Source organism: Orycteropus afer, unplaced genomic scaffold, assembly GCF_000298275.1.
Source record: "Orycteropus afer afer isolate SDZICR_OR568_19922 unplaced genomic scaffold, OryAfe1.0 scaffold00012, whole genome shotgun sequence".
Classification (NCBI taxonomy): domain Eukaryota; kingdom Metazoa; phylum Chordata; class Mammalia; order Tubulidentata; family Orycteropodidae; genus Orycteropus; species Orycteropus afer.
Window position 1 is genome coordinate 4,292,591 of NW_006921599.1, and position 20,507 is coordinate 4,313,097.

At 38.3% G+C, this 20,507-nt stretch overlaps 1 protein-coding gene across 1 annotated transcript in view; it reads left to right on the plus strand.

The window, feature by feature from the left end:
* TMEM170B (transmembrane protein 170B) overlaps window positions 1–20,507 on the plus strand; it is an 80,503-nt gene that overhangs the window by 33,247 nt on the left and 26,749 nt on the right. The window contains exon 2 of the mRNA XM_007951781.1: window positions 8,730–8,900. Within this exon, the coding sequence (XP_007949972.1) occupies window positions 8,730–8,900 (171 nt within the window). The remainder of the gene's footprint in view (window positions 1–8,729; window positions 8,901–20,507) is intronic.

The following is a 20,507-nucleotide window of genomic DNA, read 5'->3' on the forward strand; positions in this document are numbered from 1 at the left end:
ACTATGCAACCCTAAAGAATAATGTAGAATCTGCAAAACACTGCATAACATGGAGGACATTATGCTGAGTGAAATAAGTCAATCACAAAAGGACAAATACTGTATTAGTCCATTATTGTAATAGTCAAGAAGATGCTTATCTCTGGAAGGTCATTTTCTTGGTTGGTTACCAGGGGTAGGAGGGGAGGGTAGGAAACACTGTTAGATAGGTAGAGATAAGTATTGATTTGGGTGAACAGAAGGGCAATGTATCAAATGTGAGTGATCAATATAGTGGCATTGAGAAAGAGAAAGACAGAGAGAGGTACGTGGGAAGTACAGACAACAAAGATGAACCCTTTTGCGCATATAGTACGGCCTGGTCATTGAAGGCAAACACGGGTATATGGGTAGATAGATAGGTGGACAGGCTGAAATATTAGGTATGTATGTGAAGTAGAGAGTGCACCCAAGAACATGTGTATGGTTGGCAGACAGTGGTCCAATAACTTTATGTGTATGATCTGAAGTCCCAGGTGTATAATGGGGCTGACAAGGGGCAAGGTTGTAGTCACTGCTTGGTTATAGCCAGCTACCCAGAGGAACTAAGTAGTTGAACCTGTGGGCTTGGGACCATAGTCACAGAGTACATCAAGCTCAGTTGGCATAACTTACTACACAAAACGTTCCACCTCCTACTGTGGCGAGTAGCAACTGGGATCTTAAAAGCTTGCAAGCTGCCATCTAGATGCGACGATGAGTCTCTCCACGTCCAGAGCCAAGAAGAATGAAGAAAACCAAAAATTCATGGAAACAGTTAGTCCTAGCGACTGGTACACCATCTGATCTGCAGCCTATGCGACTATGAGACTAGTATAACTAGATGGTGCCTGGCTACCAGTGTCAACCCCTTCGAAGAAGATCTTTGTAGGAGATCCTGGATAGACAGGTAGAACAATGTGGAGCAAAACTCAATTTCATTTAAAAAAAAAAAAAAGTGGGAAACAGGTTTGCTGGCCCGAGGGAGCCTGGTAGAACCACTGAGGCTATGGCCCCTAGCTGCCCTTCAGGTCTGGAATTGAATGCATACCTGTGGCTTCCAGCCAACTGATAGACATATGAGTTGAACACTTACTTACCTGAGATGGGTACACTCCTTGGAGAGAACAAGCATGAGAGAAAGAAGGGCTGCTTACGCACAGGGAGACAGCTCAGGGGGTAGGAGTGCATGGAGTGATGGACACAGGGAGGAGGTGGCTGTTGGGAGGAAGTTGGAAGGGTGATGTTGCATTGTGGTGAATTGTGGTCAATGTCATAAGACAGTGTATGTGAACTGCTGTATGTAAAGTGTATTTGCTCTGTGAATTTTCACCCAAATTACAATAAAAAGAAAAAAAAATTCTATTTAGTATTTAATGAGGTAGATTTCATTGTTTTTATCACTTTGGGATTTTTTTGAATGAATGCTTTTTATATAATTTTGGCCTAGAGTAGTGATTACATCATTATGACATACCATGATTATTTGGGAGATTTGATGAAAGTACAGTTATTTAGGCCCCACTTCTAGAGATTGTTTCAGTTGCTCTAAATGTAATTTTTATGATCAGTCAGGATTGGGAATCATCGACCTAGTAAAACATCCCTTTTGATATGTTTAAGAGTAGAATGAAAAACTAGTTTTAAAACACTATACAGTATTCACAGTAGAAATTTTTCAAAGTATTTCAGGCTGGTTGTTAAAAATAAACAGCAAAGAACATAAAATTAGTATCACCGTTTCTCCTATCTTACCCCTAAGAGATAGCCATTGTTAAGTCTTCTGTTCGTGTATATATTTTCTATACGTATGTCAACATACTTTTTAAAAACAGGATCATATCGTATGTCCTTTTGTGGATTTATTTTTTCTGTCCAATTAGTATTTCCTAGACATAAAGAGAAATTAATTTCTTATAAATAGTTTTGTTTAAGGATTGAAAACAAAAGCACTTAAGATGATTTTTGAGTTGATTGGCAACTAGGGCAGATGAAAGATGCAAATTGGGAACAAAGCTATTTCTAGTATTGTTTAGAGACTGAGAAAAAGATCACAATTCTCTTGCCTCTTCTCCAACCAAAAAGGAGATGACAGCAACAAGAAAGGCAGAATTAGTTTAAAATGCAGATTATGAGCAACTTTGAATGGCAAAAGTAATGAAAGGGCATTATGAGACAAGCCAAGGCAGGGACAGCCCTCTTTTAGTGAATCATAGTGATTTATGCATGGCAAAGTTTGGTTTCTGTTGTCTTGTATTTTATCAATTTGTATTATTGGTTTTGTATTTTGTTTAGTACTAGCAAAGTCTTCCTCTTCTTCCCTTTACTATTATGTGAGGTGAGGATGGAAAGAGAAAACGGTGGACCTCCAGAGTACTTGCTTTAGCTGTACCACTTTGACAGAGTAAGAAAGAAAAGCCTGTGATATTACTCGACAGCAAACAACACCAACAACAAATCCTCTCAGTAGCTTCTGCTGCCTCTGTTCTTGCTCTGCTTCTAGGATTCTGTACTTCTTTTTACATAAACTAGTCCTATAGGTTTCTTTTGTTTGCCAGCAGTGAGTGGTATGGTAGACAGACTCCCTTGTCCAGAGTGGATCAAGATCTTTGTTCAAAGGCCCTGTTCTCTGATCTATTAGGAGATTTAAAATAATAGTAATAACACATATACTAAACTAATTATAAATGTTCTTATCAGAACTAAATTTTAATCCCCATGAAAACAGTTTGTTTTTTTTTTAAAGAAGAGTAAAAGCAAGTTTGAGTTTTAGGTAGTTTGTTCATGTTCAGTCTAATCCGGTACTGTCCTTGTTCCTTTGAAAATTCTAGAAGTAAGGACTGGTCATTAGAGGACCATTTGAAAGTCTGTTTTAATTATATGAGTCTTTGGGGGTTTATGAAACATGGAACTTTAAAATACGATTTTCCTTATTATTAACTGAATTTATTATTGAGGTAAATATATATTCAGTAAGCAAACAACATTATGTTTTATAATGTTAAATAGTCCTTTGTTTACAGTGTTAAAAATAGTCAAGAAATTATTCACTGTACTTACATTACAATGACAACAAAGAAATGTACTTTTAGGGGATAGTTCTGATAAGCTCTCAGAAGTAGAATGGCATAGAAGCTATATTGTAGACTTGTGTTACTACAGAGTATGTTTCTTATAGAGCCTTGTATCGTAGTCAAATGTGAAAATAGTTCCATTGATTGAAAATATCACCCTTGTATAACATTTAAAATAAATAAATAAAACCAAGAATAAAAACCTCATTGCTGTTGAGTTGATTCCATCTCATGGTGACCCGTGTTTTTCAGCAGTGAACTACATTCCATGGGGTTTTTGTTATTGTTGTTGTTATTTGCCGTCGAGTCAGACCTGACTCATAGCGACCCCTCCTTGGGTTTTCGAGGCAGTATCACTGTGGAAGTAGATTGCCCAACCTTCCTTCCGAGGAGTGGCTGGTGGGTTTGAACCGCCAGCCTTCTGGTTAGCAGTCAAGTGCCTTAGCCGCTATGCTACCAGAGCTCCCATAGGGTTTTTGGTGGGTGCAAACTTACAGATGTAGATTGCTAGGTCTTTCTTCTGTGGTATCACTGGGTAGATTTGAATCTGCAAACTTCCAGTTAATAGTCTAGTGCAAACTGTTTGCACCACCAAAGCTCCTTTCTTATGATATTACCCCCTTATATCCTTACTTACATTAAGTTCATGTTGGAAAATTATACCTTTTGAAATACAAATATCTTTTGAGCAAGTTAAGCTTTTTTAAATCTTAAATGCATTTATTATAAGTTGAAGCCATTTGCTTGGGAGTGACCTTGTGAAAACACTGTTTTCCTGAAAGCTGAAAGCAGAAAAATTTCTAAAAGGCAAGCTTTATCTGTCTGTTTTTCCTTAATTACCAGCATCTACATCTTTTGCCATTGGAAAGCCTACTTGGTACTTTAACACATACTAAAAATATATCAGATGTCTAGCTTTAGAAATGATTTCAAATTATCTAAGTCCATTCTATGTGTTAATTTATCAGAACTTCAGAATTTATTAGAACGAAGGTAATTTTTTAAATCTCTATGTATATCTCCCTTATGTTTTTTTTTTTAATTAACTGTAATTTTGCGATAATTGTAGCTTTACATGCAGTTGTAAGAAACCATACAGTCTCCTGTGTACCCTTTATTTTATTTATCCTCTTGCAAAACTACAGTATATCATAATCAGGATATCAATAATGGTAGAATTTACCAACCTTATTCAAATTTCACCAATGTTACTTACAGTTATTTGTGTGTGTATTTGTGTATGTACTAAGGAGCTCTGGTGTCATAGTGCCTAAGGTGTTTGATTGCTAACCAGAAGGTTGGAGGTTTAAACCACCAGCCACTCTGAGGAAGGAAGATGGGGCAGTCTACTTCCATAAAGATTTATCTCCTTGGAAACCCAGTGGGGGTTGCTGTGAGTCAGAATTGACTAGATGGCAGTGGGTTTGGGTTTTTGTTAGTTCAACACAGTTTATCATTTGTATATGTATATTCACAACTGCAGTCAAAATGAAGAACAGGTCTGTCACCACAAGGATCCCTCACAAGTTGTTCTTTTATAACCATACCCTCTTTCTTTTTTTGTTTTGTTTTTAAATACTTAATCTTTTATGGTCTCAGTTTAAAATAATTATCATTTAAATTTATTGCCATGCTTTAATAATGCTTGGATAAACATTTTAATTCATCCATTTTTTGTTCTGTTTATTTTATGACTACTTTGTTGACTTTCATTTACACTTGCTAAAGAGTAATTATAAATAATAATTATAAATAAAGAGTATAATTAATTATGTTGTTGTTGTTATGTGCTGTCGAGTCGGCCCCGACTCATAGTGACCCCTTCTTGGGTTTCCGAGGCAGTATCACTATGGAAGTAGGATTGCCCAACCTTCCTTCCGAGGAGTGGCTGGTGGGTTTGAACCACCAGCCTTCTGGTTAGCAGGCAAGTGTCTTAGCCACTATGCTACCAGAGCTCCCTACTTAGTAATAATTATTAATAATTATAAATATATATAAAATAATTATAAATAAAGAGTAATTAGGAGCTCTGGTAGCATAGTGCCTAAGGCACTTCACTACTAACCAGAAGGCTGGCGGTTCAAAACTCCAGCCACTCCTCAGAAGGAAGGTTGGGCAATCTACTTCTGTAGTGATATTGCCTCGGAAACCCAAGGAGGGGTCGCTGTGAGTTGGGTCTGACTTGATGGCACATAACAACAACAACAACAAAGAGTAAAGAAGAAGCCATGGTGGAATAGTGGTTAAAACACTTGGCTGCTAACCAGAAGGTCTACAGTTTGAACCCACCAGTTGTTCCACAAGAGAAAGACATGGCAGTCTGCTTCTGTAAAGATTTGTAGACTTAGAAACCCAGTGGGGCAGTTCTACTCTGTCATCATTATGAGTTGGAATTAACTTGATGGCAGTGGGTTTGGGTTTGGGTTAGAGAGTATTGAGTAGAAATAGCAGATGAGATTCTTTGCATTATAGAATGCATAGAAGGATCATTCTCAAGGTGACATCTAAACTTTTTGAAGTTAACTCTTTGAATTATAAGTAACTCTGGTGGTGTTATAACAGAAATACCACAAGTGGATGACGTTAGCAAACCGGGATTTATTCTCTTACAGTTTATGAGGCTAGAAGTCCAAGTTCAAAGTACCAGCTTTAGAGGCTGGGTGAAAGCCCCTTGACCTTAGGCTTCAGCTCTGCCTTTTGCTCCCAGCCTACTGGAGCTGGAGGCATGTCTTAACTCAGGCAACTGCTGGCTGCTGTGGCTGACAAACCCAAGGTTAACAAGTAAAATGTCACAGTCCCAAGATTATCAAGCAACATGACAGGCCACTACTTGAAGTCCAGAAACAATCCTAAGATCAGCAGGCAGCATGGCAGGCTGCTAAATGAAGACTTGGTTATATGCAGGGTCCAAGCGTGCCAAAAAACTAGAGACTTTTCTCCAAGTTTCTCCTTACATACTAGAAGCAGACCACATCCCTACAAGGCAGCTAGTCAGCTGCTCACAGTAGATTCCACCATGGAGTTGATTGCCAGTCTCATCATGGGGAATAATAACTACATCCAGCTGCCTGGCCACTCAAAACCAGGCCCAGCCAAATTGACACATAACCTTAACTGCCACAATCAGGATCAGCACTACGCTGATTCCTATGAGGCAGAGGTCAAGTATACCTCTGCCTTCCCATGTCTCTGTTATTTCTGACACAGCTGTTCTTCCCACAGCACTCTGTACATCTGGAACCAAACTTAGTACCGTTGAGTTGGATCCAACTCATAGTGACCCTTCCTTGGGTTTCCAAGGCAGTATTACTACTGAAGTAGATTGCCCAATCTTCCTTCCAAGGAGTGGCTGGTGGGCTTGAACCACCACCCTTCTGGTTAGCAGTCAAATGCCTTAGGTACTACACCACCAGAGCTCCTCTACTTCTAGGTAGAGTTCAATAATTTATTGCAGTGGCCTCACAGAGTTCACAAACCATACCCACAGTTATGTGGTTTATTAGGAAAATAACAGGCTGCAACTTGGGATCTGGATCCATTTGAAAATAAGAGGAACAACTTGCGATCAGCATCGGGAAGCACACAGGCAAGGTCTGGAAGCCTCCCCCAAAGTAGAGGGCACATCCTTCACTTCAGTGCAGAACGGCTTTCAATCTGGATAGCTCTTTTGGTTGCTTTCTAGTTTTACGTTTTTCCACCATAGGCCTTCTTGCCATTGTCCTGTCCACTGCTAACTGGCCCAACTTATAGCCAGTGTAGCAGTCTGCTCAGCTCTCTTAGCTGATCTCTGCTATCATACTGTTCCCTGTCAGACCTTTCTGCTATCAAGCCTCCCTGCCATCAGCTTCCTGACTGCTAACTGGCCAAGCTTATAGCCAGTGTAGCAGCCTGATTAGCTCTCTGAGCTGCTCTTTCCTGTCAGGCCTCTCTGCCATCAGGCTTCCATGCCATCGCCTTTGCTGCTGACTGTCCAAGCTCATAGACGGTATAGCAACTTCAGGACCACTCTGCTCCCTCATAGCTCTGCTTCTCTGCCAGACCAGGTCTTAGCTAGCATCTCACAACTGCAGGTTTTTCAGCTTACTGACCTAGTTCTTAGCTGGCAGTTTTCTCAGTTGCAGCCTTTTTTTTTTTTTTTTTTAACCAGGCTTGGGTGGGGCCTCCATGTTCCAAAGGACACATTTTCATTTTCCTCCTGGTTCCTGTCAACCAAGAAGCTTCCTAAATCTCTCCATTTCAGCCATTTATATGCCCTAGACCTCATCAGTTACAAGCATATTCTCAACAGATCATAGTTCAACCAGTTCTTAAGTCTGCAATGTCAGCCAACTCAGTCCTGTAGAAAAGCAACATGTTCAGCAGGCAGAAACAGGCTCCTCCTTTGGGCAAAAGTAAGGACCCTCTGGGATAAAAAGCAACCTGGAAGATCCCCAAGTTGCTTCTCCAAAGAACTAGGGCAAAAATAAGACTTAATAAGTCTTCAGACAGGGAGAAAGTCTCCCCAGCTGTTTTTCCAAAGAACCGTGGCAAAAGGCCACATGAAAGAGCTCATTACATCACACAAGGAAATTAGGATGTTTTGAATCCAAGGATAGTAACACAGCAGGGCCTTAGAAATCACTGGAATCAGGAACTTGGATGACTCTTATCTTTGTCTAATGGATTTGCTTTTCTTTTTTCCTGTATTGTGGCTTTCATCATTTAATGATAAAATGATTTATCACACACAAATTTATTTACACATGAATGCTGAGCCTTTCAGCTTGGCTACCTAAAGACTGAAAAGACTCAGTTGCTGTCAACTCCAAAATTCCTAGGGGAGGGGAACCATTGACCTAACTTGATTATTTACCTGCCCTGTTGTATTTTACCACAAATATGACCAGGGAGCACAATCAATGAGAGGGCAAAGCAGTATCTACAGGAATGATATAGATTGATTGGGAGGTGATAGAGTATCCAGGAGGAAAGGGAATAAATGCTAGAGAAACAAAATAAAAGGTGTGTACATCAACTGCCAGTAGACAAATTAGTGAAAAGTTAATTAAAAATTTCTGCGTAAGGACTAGTAAAGTGATCAGAGGTAAAGAAATAAAAAAAGCCAACTAACTCTTTAGTCTAAAAAGTTGAGGAAAATTGTTTGAAATTCTTAAAATTATAAAAGAAAATTAACTGATTTCTGCAATGATTTATGTTAAGGTTTTTGTTTTGGGGGGGGGGGATTGTTGTGTTTTGGTCCCTGATACTTAGTGTGGAAAACAGAAAATTACACATCAAACAGCAGTTAATTAATTTATATAATTTATTTTCCTAACAGGTTTGCAAATATTATATCAGGGGTTTATTAGACAAATTGTTAGTGGATAGCTAAATAATGAGGACATTTAATGGAAAATAGAGTGTAACGTTAACCTTCTGAAGTGATAGAGTGAATTATTTTCCCATCAAGCATTAGGGATGATAGTAATTACTAAAATTTATTTAGTACTACTATCTGTGAGGTACTGTGATATGCATTTTTATACCCACCTATCTCATTTTATCTTCCCTCAAATTACGGATGCTCATTATTTGCGAAATTGAATTATCTGAGATGTATTTCAACAGAATTATTAATGTTTTTTCTTTTCCTTTCAGAGATGTGGTACTGGATCTTTCTCTGGGCTCTCTTCTCCTCTCTGTTTGTCCATGGTGCTGCAGGAGTGTTGATGTTTGTGATGCTACAGAGGCATAGGCAGGGACGAGTGATCTCTGTCATTGCCATCAGCATCGGATTTCTGGCTTCTGTAACTGGAGCAATGATTACTAGTAAGTTGATTTTGTCTTTTTTAAGGATATAATTTTGTATATGTATATGCTTTTTGTAACTTTATTCTTATTGTAAATGTAGCGTTAATGTAATCTTCCATGTAGAATATTTTTCAGCATCATACACACTTTACGTTGAAGGTAAGGATTAGTTCATTTATCCTTTGAACATAATTTTTTTTTTTTTGTATTTTAGAGCTTTTATTTGAACATATCACTTTTGCATTTTTATTATGTAAAGACTCATTATATAATGTTTTGCCATTGAGTCAATTCCGGCTCATAGCGACCCCCACTGGGTTTCCGAGGCAGTAAATCTTTATGGAAGTAGATTGCCCTGTCTTCCTTCCATGGAGTGGCTGCCAGATTTGAACCGTCAACCTTGTGGTTAGCAGTCAAATACCTTAGGCACTGAGCCACCAGAGTTCCCTGAAGGTAACAATTAGTTCATTTATCCCTTGAACGTAGGATTTTTTAAAATTTATTTTAAAGTTTTTATTTGAACATATGACTTTTATTTGAACATACGAAATGCTCCTTGGAAGCGAGAATGGCCAGACTTCGTCTCATCTATTTTGGTCATGTTGTCAGAAGGGACCATTCCTTGGAGAAGGATGTCATGCTTGGTAGGGTGGAGGGTCGACGAAAGAGGGGGAGGCCTTCAACGAGATGGATTGACACAGTGGCTACAATGATGGGCTCAAGTATAGCAGGGATCGTGGAGCTGGCGTGGGATCGGGCAGTGTTTCGTTCTGCTGTGCATGGGGTTGCTATGAGTCGGAAACGACTCGACGGCACCTAACAACAACAACAACAACAACATGACTTTTGCACTTTTATTATGTAAAGATTCATTATGTAAGGTTTTATGGGAAATGGAAAAACTAATAAAGATTGGTAAGGAGCAAAACAATTCAATGGGAAAATCTGTCTTTGTAGTGAATGTAATTTGTTTTAAAGGAGCTCACTATTTAGTGAAGGGGAAAGGTTGGCACAAACATGTGACATTGATAATTGTTATAAGAAAAAAAGTGAAAATACAGCATAGATCTTTGATGTCATCTTCCTCTAACTACAAAATAAAATTGCACTTAAGTCTATGCATAAATCATGCTGACACAGATCTCCCATTGCTTATTGGAAATTAACCATTTAGTATTCTCTAGTTATTTGCAGGTTTTCTGTTATGCTGGCTCATGTGCGTTTTCATCTATGTCCTTCCAAGGTCATTCTCTCTGGCCTTTTCTTCTTGACACTACACTTCAGCCCCATCTCTAGCCTTGGATTCAAAGGGATAGTTCTGCTTGTTTCTTCTGCTAGTTAAACCAGAACTTAGATTCATCCTGTTGGGACTAGAGGGTGCCATAGTTACTGCTTTTGTGGGATTGTGCTCCCAGCTGACTGTTTCTCTGTGCTACTGTTGGTTGTGTCATTGCCAGTGAATGATAGAGGCTTAGATTGCTCTTCACTTCTAGCCTACCTCCCATGTATTTGGGACAGCTCACTTCTGCCACTGGCTGTTTTAGGACTCTGCAACAAAGACTTTTTACTTTCCAGTTTGTTCTTAGCTCCAGAGATAAGAGGATACTCTTTTCACTTCAAAGACCTCTCTTCTTTACAATCACAGGATCACCTTTTCCAGGGTGACTGACATTGCCTTTAGAGGAAAGCCCTGCTATCATGTCTCTGGGTGTGGTCTCTCTTATGACACTAATAAGACAACAATAGAATAGTGGTCTCCTTCTTTCTTCATTTACTCTTTGTTTTTTATGTGTTGTATTGTGGTAGGTTTTTGTTGTTGCTGCTGCAGCTGTATTAAACCTGTAACTTTAGCATGTGGTACATCATCCATTATGCCATAGGTAGGGTTTTGAATGAGTAGTCAGGTTTAGCTTAAGCATAGGACATGTGTAGTGGATAGTTGGAAATTCAGCTGGAAAGATAGAAAAGGGCCAAATTCTGAAAGTCATAGAAGGCCAATCAGAATCCTGCAGGCCATGGAAAGCAAGTGGGTTTTGAGTGGAGTTGGCAAAAAAAAAAAATCAGTTCAACAGGAAAATTTTTATTAAAGCTGATTATAGAATATATAAGAAAGAAGGAGCTAAGAGACAACTCTGAAAGAGTAGGATCCAGGTACTTTGAACAGAGTAGATAATAAATACTGGTTGGTTTGATGGAAAGATGGAAGAAAGGAAAGAATGAATGAGGGAGGAAAAGAGAGAGGAAAGGAAGGAAAGAAAGGGGTTAGGAAAGGATTAAAAAAGGTTAGGGGGAGAAACGGGGAATTAAGAGGAATTAAGAAGCATTAGCTGTAAACTAAGCTTAAGGTCAGACTCTGAACTAGAGTCATGGCAGTGGTTGGAAGGAAAGGAGTTGATGTGATAATTATGGGGAAAAAAAATCCAAATTAGTTACTATTCAGTGTGTTGTCATAGAAAGAAGCATGAAGAAGACTGCCAGTGTTTTTGATGTACACCACTATTGTAATTGTGGAGCTATGAACAGGGAAGGAAGAAGGAATCACTTGAGAGTAGAAGTTGAATTGTGTATGTGTATGAATGTGCATGTGTGTGCGCATGTGCCTGTGTGTGCATGTATGTATTAAATTATTTTAAAAATTTAAAGATACCACAAAAAATGCAATCCCATTTACATTTATCTCTAAAGATATGTGTATACATATAAGTCACTTCAGTCAGGAATAAAATAAGCCTGTGAGTTATAAAACTGAAATGTTACCTTTTAAAATCTTTAAAAATATGTTTGACAAAATTTCAAGTAAAATTTTGTATCCAGTTTAGCAATGAAACATTTAAATTTCTTCTGGCTTATTTTTGACCTGCACGCACTTGAATTAAGAAAATTAGCCAGTGAGAACATTTAAATATATTTATTTTCTTAACATGTTTGAGTACCATAGCACTCATAGCTGCATATTCTGTTCAGCAAACGATTGTGGAATATTTGTATTCAGTAAGATATGGATGGGATATAGGTATATATCTATTGTATTTTGCTACTTTCAAGATTTTATTTCCAGAATAGAATGATTTTTCATTTTAATTTGATTTTTTTATTGTATGAGTTGCTGTTGAGTTGATTCTGACTCATGGCAGCCCCATGTGTGCAGAGTAGAACAGCTCCATAGACGTTTCAGAGCTATGACTTTTCAGAAGCAGGTTGCCAAGCCTGTTTTCCAAGGTATTTCTGGGTGAGTTTGAACTGCCAGCCTTTCAGCTAGTAGTCTAACGCTTGACCATTGGCACTGCAATAACAGAATTGGGAGAAACTGAGTTAGAGAAACTGTTTTTTTTTTTTTCCCCCCTTACTTCATTGACATATGAGCTTTTGTCTCCAAAAAGAAAATATTTTCCTGGTCTTTTCTTAATTTGAAAGTGTATTTCATATATGTTATACCTGCTAGTATAGGACCATAGTAGCTTTACTTCTTTCCTTGCCTCGTGAACTGAGTCTGATTATCAGTCACTTTGTTGTTGTTGTTATGTGCCGTCGAGTCGGCCCTGACTCATAGCGACCCCTCCTTGGGTTGCTGAGGCAGTGTCACTACAGAAGTAGATTGCCCAACTTTCCTTCCGAGGAGTGACTGGTGGGTTTGAACCGCCAGCCTTCTGTCACTTTAGCAGCCCTCTGTAGAGGGCTTTCCATTTAAAAAAAGAAAAAAAAAAATCCTTCTTTTCTTTTGTTTTTGAGAAACTATCCATTTTAGAATAGTTTTGTATTTAGAGAAAAATTGTGAAGTACTGAGAATTCCCATATACCCCATACCCAGTTTCACTTCTTATTAACATCTTACGTTAATTTGGTATATTTGTCATTATTGAGAACCAATATTGATTCACTAATCAATGTTGATTCACCAATATTAGAACACTATTTACTAAAGTCCATAATTTATTCAGCTTTCCTTAGTTTTTCCCTAATGTCCTTTTTCTGTCTTAGGATCCCATCCAGGAGACCACAGTACATTTAGTCATCATATCTCCTTAAACTGTAAACAGTTGTGTCAATATTTTAAATGTGTCCTTACCCCACAGTGATATATGTATGTAATTTAAAACATTACTCAAAAGCTTATGATAAGAAGTGGTACTTTCTTGTCTTACTCTTCTTCACAGCCTAGTCATGATCCCTAGAAGCAACCACTGTAAAAACTTCCAGCTGTTTCTTTTTACATTTATCTCTCTGTTTCTAAATAATTTGTTTGTACTAATGTTTGTTGGGTTACCAATTAGACATTTTATATATGTGTTCCATTAAAGGTAGTTGAGGATTTACTCTTATATATCACACCCTTTTCCATTCCTCCAGTTTTCCTAATAGGTTATATGTTTTACTCACATCAAATATTATTGTACACACTACCATAAATATATAAATAAACACCAGAGATATAAGTACGATGTTACGATTGTTTTCTTCCTTGTACACCATTCTTTTTCTTGGACAAACTATTACTTTCTTATTTCTTCTTTTTTAATATGAGCATTTAAGGCCCTACATTTTTATAAATTTTTCTGAAGTATTACTTGAGCTGTATTCTCCAAGTTTTATTTTTTTCATTTATCTGTAGCCTGTTTTTTTTTTTTTTTTTTGATGTTAGTGGTGATGTAGTACTCCAAGTTTTAATATGTAATATTTTCACCATCCAGTTGTAAAATAGTTTTCATATATATTGACCTGCGAGTTTTTATAAATGTGTCTTTTAAATTTCCAAATGCATGGGTTTTATCTAGGTATCTTTTTTTGTTACTTATTTTTATCCTGAGTGCCCACTCGTCAAAGAAAATAATCTGTAGGATTATAGTACTTTGACATTTGTTGATGTTTGCTTTTAGGATTCAGTGCATAAAATGTTCTATGGATGCTTAAAAATAACTGTATTCTTTTTGGTTAATTCACCCTTTGACTTTGTTGATATTACTGTTTTTGTTTCTTTTAATGAGAAACCTATTCAGATGCTAGTCTTTATGACATGATTTTACAAGACTTTGATCTTTTCTCTTATTTGTTGTATTCTATTTCCTTGGCTCTATATTTTTTTCACTTTCCATTGAGTTTTTAGTTTTAATTTAATACTTCCATTTCTAAAAGCCTTTTCTTGTTCTTTGATTTTTTTTTTCATTCAATCTAGTTTTATTGGTAGATGCAATATCTTCTCTTATCTCTGAGAATGTAAATTATTAAAGTTTTTTTTTTACTTCTTTTATACTTCAAGCATTATTTCTTTTTCCCTGATGCTTTTTTCCTCCTCTTAAGTTTTTGTTTACATCCTTTTCATGTTGAAGGTTTTCCTTAAATGTTTATAACGCTTTCTTGCTATTCATACTTAAAAATGAGGCATGAAAATATTTCATGTCTGCAGATGGTATGTGAGTGAGATTTTTCTGTTCCATTATTCCTACCATCACTTAGCATTATATATCTGTCCAATTTTAACCAGTCTAAAGGTATAAAGTTGCATCTTATTGTTGGTTTAACTTGCATTACTCTGTTTACTAGTGAGTCTGAGCATCGCTTCCTATGGCTATTATTTGTTTAGGTTCCCTTTTCTATAGATTGCTTGTTCAAATTTTGTGCTTTTCTTTTGGGATTCTTCTTTGTTACTAAATTGAAGGTATTTCTTATGTATTAGAGATAACAGTTTCTTCTTGGTTTTGGACTATGCAATAACTTCTCTGTCTTTTATCTTACCATTTACCTCATCCAGAACATTCTTTATTGAACAAATATCCTTAACTCTGATGTAATTAGGTTAATGATTTTTTTGTGGTTTATAATTTAGGGTTTGGTTTAAGAAGTTCTTACCCACACTAAGTTCAAAAGATATTTTTATGTATCTTCTTCTGTTAACTTTATAGTTTTACCTTTTATATTTAAGTCTTTAATTCATCTAGAGTACGAATCTGGAAGCTATGGGAGTGAGTTCAGTTCCAGGCCTGATGAGTGACTAGGGGCCATAGTCTTGGGGGTTTCACCAGCCTTTATCAGACTAGTAAGTCTGGTCTTTTTTATGATTTTGAATTTTGTTCCACATTTTTCTCTCACTTTATCCAGAATCTCCTACACTGATCCTTTACAGAGTGGTTGACAGTGGTAGCTGGGCACCATCTAATTGTTAGGTCTCACAGTCATGTAGACTGAGGTTCACATGGTCTGTTAGCCCTTTGGACTAATTGTTTCCATGTGTCTTTGATTTTCTTTATTCTTCTTTGCTCGGGATGTTGCATCTTGGATGGCCCCTCGCAAGCTTTTAAGACCCCATCAACAATCTTTTTCTTAATGAGCCAGATAGTAAATATTTTAGGCTTTGCAGGCCACATGGTCTGTATCACAACTATTCAGCTTTGCTATTGTGGGGCAGAAGCAGCCATCTAAACCAAACCAAACTCAGTGCCGTCGAATCGGATCTGACTCATCACCCCTCCTTGGGTTTCTGAGGCAGTATCACTACAGAAGTAGATTGCTTAACCGTCCTTCCAGGGAGTGGCTGGTGGAATTGAACCGCCAGCCTTCTGGTTAGCAGCCAAATGCCTTAGGCACTATGCCACCAGAGCTCCCAAATGAAAAGGCATGACTTGTTGCAATATAGCTCTATTTGCAAAAACAGGCATCTGGCCTTCAGTTTGTAATTTACCCCATGGATTAGAGTCTACTTTGCATTTGTTATTAGATAATGATTCCAAGTTGGCTGAGAGCAGAGACTACCAGAAAGATGTTTACCTGTCTATTAATGATTATGCAAAGGCATTCAAATATGTGGATCATAACAGATTATGGATAACATTGTGAAGAACGGGAATTCTAGAACACTTAATTGTGCTTATGCCAAACTGTACACATACCAAGAGGCAACTGTTTGAACAGGACAAGGGGATACTGTGGGTTCCAAATCAAGAAAAGTGTATATCAGGGTTGTATATTTTCACCCTTTTGAACATGTTATCTGGAGGGACCAGTAACTGGAGGAAGACAACATGATTAGTGAAGTAGAGGGTCAGTGCAAAAGAGGAAGACTTTCAACAAGATGTTTTGACACAGTGGCTGCAACAGTGGGCTCAAACACAGCAATGATTGTGAGGATGGTGCAGGACCAGACAGTGTTTCATTCTGTTGTAAATATGTTTGCTATGAGTCAGAACTGACTAGATGGCACCTAGCAACAACTATTTCGTGTTACCATACATCTACTAAAAGTCCATCATTTCCTTAATGATTTGTGCCCCTTTTATTGTGTATTAAGTTCTCAATGTACATGGATCTATCGCTGCACCCTGTTTTGATTCATTGGCCTTTTATCTGTTCTTGTAGCAGTGTCATGTTTTTATTGTTGTTGTTGTTTTAATTTTACATCAGTTTTATTGAAAAAATTAAATATCAAAAAACTCAAACCAAACTCACTGCCATCGAGTTGATTCTGACTTATAGTGACCCCCCCACATTGGGGCTGAAAATCTTCACAGAAGTAGATTGCCCCATCTTCCTTCTGTGGAGCAGCTGGTGGGTTTGAACCATTTACCTTCTGGTTAGCAGCCAAAGGCCTTATCCACAATGCCACCAGAGATCCTTAATACTCTAAAAAATATTAAATATTAGAGATGATATGGATCTACAGAAACTCTTAAAGATTGCCGTGGAGTTCACAGTGGTACAATGCATTTGGAAAATCAGATTGGCACTCACTTTTATATATAAATTGATACATCTTGTGACCCAGAAATTCTATTATAAGGAGTATACCCAGGATAAACTCTTGCATGTGTGTAACATCAGACCTGTTCAAGAATTTTCTATAGATTTGTTCACAATATAAAATAAAACAAAAGTCTTGGATATAATTCAAATGCCAGTCAACTGGAGAGTAGATCCATAAATCAAGATATGTTCACAAAAAATAATATACAGTGGTCAAAACAAACTATAGAAAAATGCATGGATGACAATGTAATATTAATTAAAATTAAAGGTCCCAAAGATTGCACATGGCATGACCTTTTACTAAAGTTAAAATGACTAAAAAAAATATGCTTTGAAGAAATACAATAAGACTACATAAAAAGGAAATAATGAACAGAGAAGATGATGGGTATATTTAGTGGACAGAGACAGAGAGTTGAGATGATGGGGACCATGTGGTTGTTTGGAGAATATTTTTGTTCACTTTATATTGTGATTTACATGAAAGTTTACTGAACAAGTTGTCATGTCTGTAGTTCAATTTTTTTTTTTTTTTAAATTGTGATTTGGGTGAAAGTTTACAGAGCAAATTCACTTTCCATACAGCAGCTCACATACACTTTGTCTCATAACATTGACTACAATTTCCCACAATGCAACAGCTCCTCTCCTGTTTCTTCCCCATAGTTACCTCTTCCCTGTGTACTTCCTTCCCGTGCACTCCTGCCTGAGCTGTGTACTTCCTTCCCGTGCACTCCTGCCTGAGCTGTCCCCCTGTGCATAAACAGCCTTTCCATTCTCCCATGATTGATTTCTCCAAGGAGTATATCTACCTAATGTAAATGTTCAGCTCATATGTCTGTCTTCTGTTTGGCTGGAAGCCATAGGAGTGGATTCAATTCAGACCCCAAGGGCAGCTCGGGGCCATAGTTTCAGTGGTTCCACCAGACTCTATCAGACCAGCAAACTGGTCCTTTTTTTAAATGATTTTGAGTTTTGGTCCACATTGTTCTCCCACTGTATCTAGGATCTCCTACAGATATCCCTCTCCCAGTGGTTGACAGAGGTAGCCAGACACCATCTAGTTCTTCTAGTCTTATAGTTGTATAGGCTGAGGACTGTGCATGGTGTACCAGTCGCTTAGACTGATTGTTTCCATGTGTCTTTGGTTTTCTTCATTCTTCTTTGCTCTGGACAAGGAGATACCCATCGTTGCATCTAGATGGCCACTTGCAAGCTTTTAAGATCCCAGTTGCAACTCACCAAAGTAGGATGTGGAACAATGTTTTGGGTATTATGTTATGCCAGTTGAGCTTGATTTTCCCTGTACCTATGGTATCAAGCCCACAGGTCCAACTACTTGCTCCCTCTGGGTAGCTGGCTATGGGCAAAAAATGACTACAACCTTGCGCCTTGTCAGCTCTACCATATACCTGGGAGTTCTTACAGAATCTACCAATATACTTGTAGAAACATTGCCTGCCAACCCTATATATGGTCTTGGGTACACTCCTCTCTGGATAGACATACCTAATAGTTCAGCCTGTGCACTCATCTGTCCACCGATATGTCAATGTTTGCCTGACATGTAGTACTGTATGTACAAAAGGGTTAATCTTGGTTGTCTGTACCTCTCATCCATGCTCTATGTCTTCCTCTTCCTCAATGCTACTGTATTGATCACTCACATTTGGTACATTGCCCTTCTCTTCACCCAAATCAATACTTGTCTCTACCTATCTAATAGTGTTCCCTCCCTTCCACTCGCACCCCTGGTAACCAACAAAGAAGATTTCCTTCCATATATAAACCCTTCCTTGACTTTTTACAATAATGGACTAAAACAATATTTGTCCTACTGTGATTGACTTATTTCACTGAGCATAATGTTCTCCAAGATCATCCACGTTATGCAATGTTTTTCAGATTCTACATTCTTCAGGGTTGCATAGTATTCCATTGTGTGTATGTACCATAGTTTAGTTACCCATTTTTCTGTTGATTGGTTGTTTCCATCTTTTGCCTATTGTAAATGGTGCGGCAGTGAATATGAGTGTGCATATATTTGTTCTTGTCCTGGCTCTCAATCCTTTTTATTTTTTTATTTTAAGAGCTTGTTTTACGTTCAATGTCATGCGTACATTTAGTTTCATTCCCCATTCGCCATGTCCAACCCTAACCCAGTCTCCTCCCCTCCCTGTCCTGCAACCCTCCCCCTGTGCCCCTCATAATTATACACTCCTGTTTGCCCTGCATTTCCTCAGTTTGAATGTTGGTCCCTTGGTGTCCCATGGTCTATTGCTCTAAGGGATGTATCACCATTGAGTGTGTGGGTGCGGCAACCTGGGTTGATTGGTGGCGTGTACATTGATCAGGGTGTACATCACCCCTGGGGGTGAGTTTTATTCCAGGTGTCGAATGTATTTCAGGGCCATGGTATTGGGAGTCTCACCAGATTTCATCTGACCAGTAATTCTGGTCATTATTGAGTTTTTGGATTTTGTTCCATGTTTTCCCTCTCACTCTATCCAGGATCTCCAGATTTGATCCTTTCCTGAGTGGTTGACATTGGTAGCCGGGCACCATCTGGTTCTTCTGGTCTTGAGGGCCATCATGTCCTAGGGTTGATTGCTTCTAAATGCCCTTTTTTGTGTATGTGCGTTCTTCTTCACTTCCAATGCTAGGAGACCATTAGCTGCAGACCCCAGTCACTACTCACCAATGAAGGATGTGGAGCAATGCTTTTATGTATTTTGTTGTGCCAATAGAGTCTGGTGTACCCTAATACTATGGTCCTGAGGTAGTAGCTCTATTGGATCTCTCTCCCATAGTGTCTGAATGTCTGTGAGGGATTACTCTGTGTCTGTCTTCTATAGTTTCTGTAAGGACTGCAGGTATTTTGTATCATTAGTGTCTGTACAAGATGAGCCTCAGCGAGTCTATCCTTGGTCTAGAGTATACCTCTATTCACTGATCCCTGTCTGATCATCTCAGGTGTTTATGTGTTTATCTGTATAGCATAGTGTTTGGTGTTAATGGCAATGTGGTATTGTGGACACATTGGTTGGTTTTAGCATCTGTCATCTATCTTTTATGTGCACAGTTTGGTGTGCTCTCATTTCCCAATGTTACCATGGTGGTCACATATCCTTCCCGTATATCCCTCCCCCTACCCATGTCAGCGTGTAAGCCCCAGCTAGCCCTAAATTAATCCCTCCTTTTCCCTTCCCATCCCGGTAACCTACTAGGTGAGTTCCCTTTCCCAAGCAAACCCTTCTCTGTCTTTTTACAGTAATGGGCTCATACAGTACTTGTCCTTCTGCAATTGAATTATTTCACTCAGCTTAATGTCCTCCAGGTTCATCCATGTTGCGAGATAATTCGTGTATCCCTCTTTCTTTAATGTGACATAGTATTCCATTGTGTGGATATACCATAATTTGGTTATCCACTCATCCTTTGATGGGCATTTAGGTTGTTTCCATCTCTAAGCTGTGGTGAATTGTGCTGCAATGAACATAGGTGTACATATGTCTGTTTGTGCACTCTCACCTCTTTAGGATATATTCCTAGCAGTGGAATTGCTGGGTCAAATGGTACTTCTATTGTCAGTTTTTTAAGGAAGCGCCATACCGTTTGCCATAATGGTTGTACCATTTTACAATCCCACCAGCAGTGCACAAGATTTCAATCTCTCCACAGCCCCGCCAGCATTTGTTACTTTCTGACCTGTTGAACTTTGCTGTTATTGCTGGGGTGAGATGATATCTCATTGTTGTTTTGATTTGCATCTCTCTAATGATTAATGATCATGAGCAATTTCTCATGTGTTTGTTGGCTGCTTATATATCTTCTTTGGTGAAGTGTCTGTTCAAGTCTTTTGCCCATTTGTGAATTGGGTTATTTGTCTTT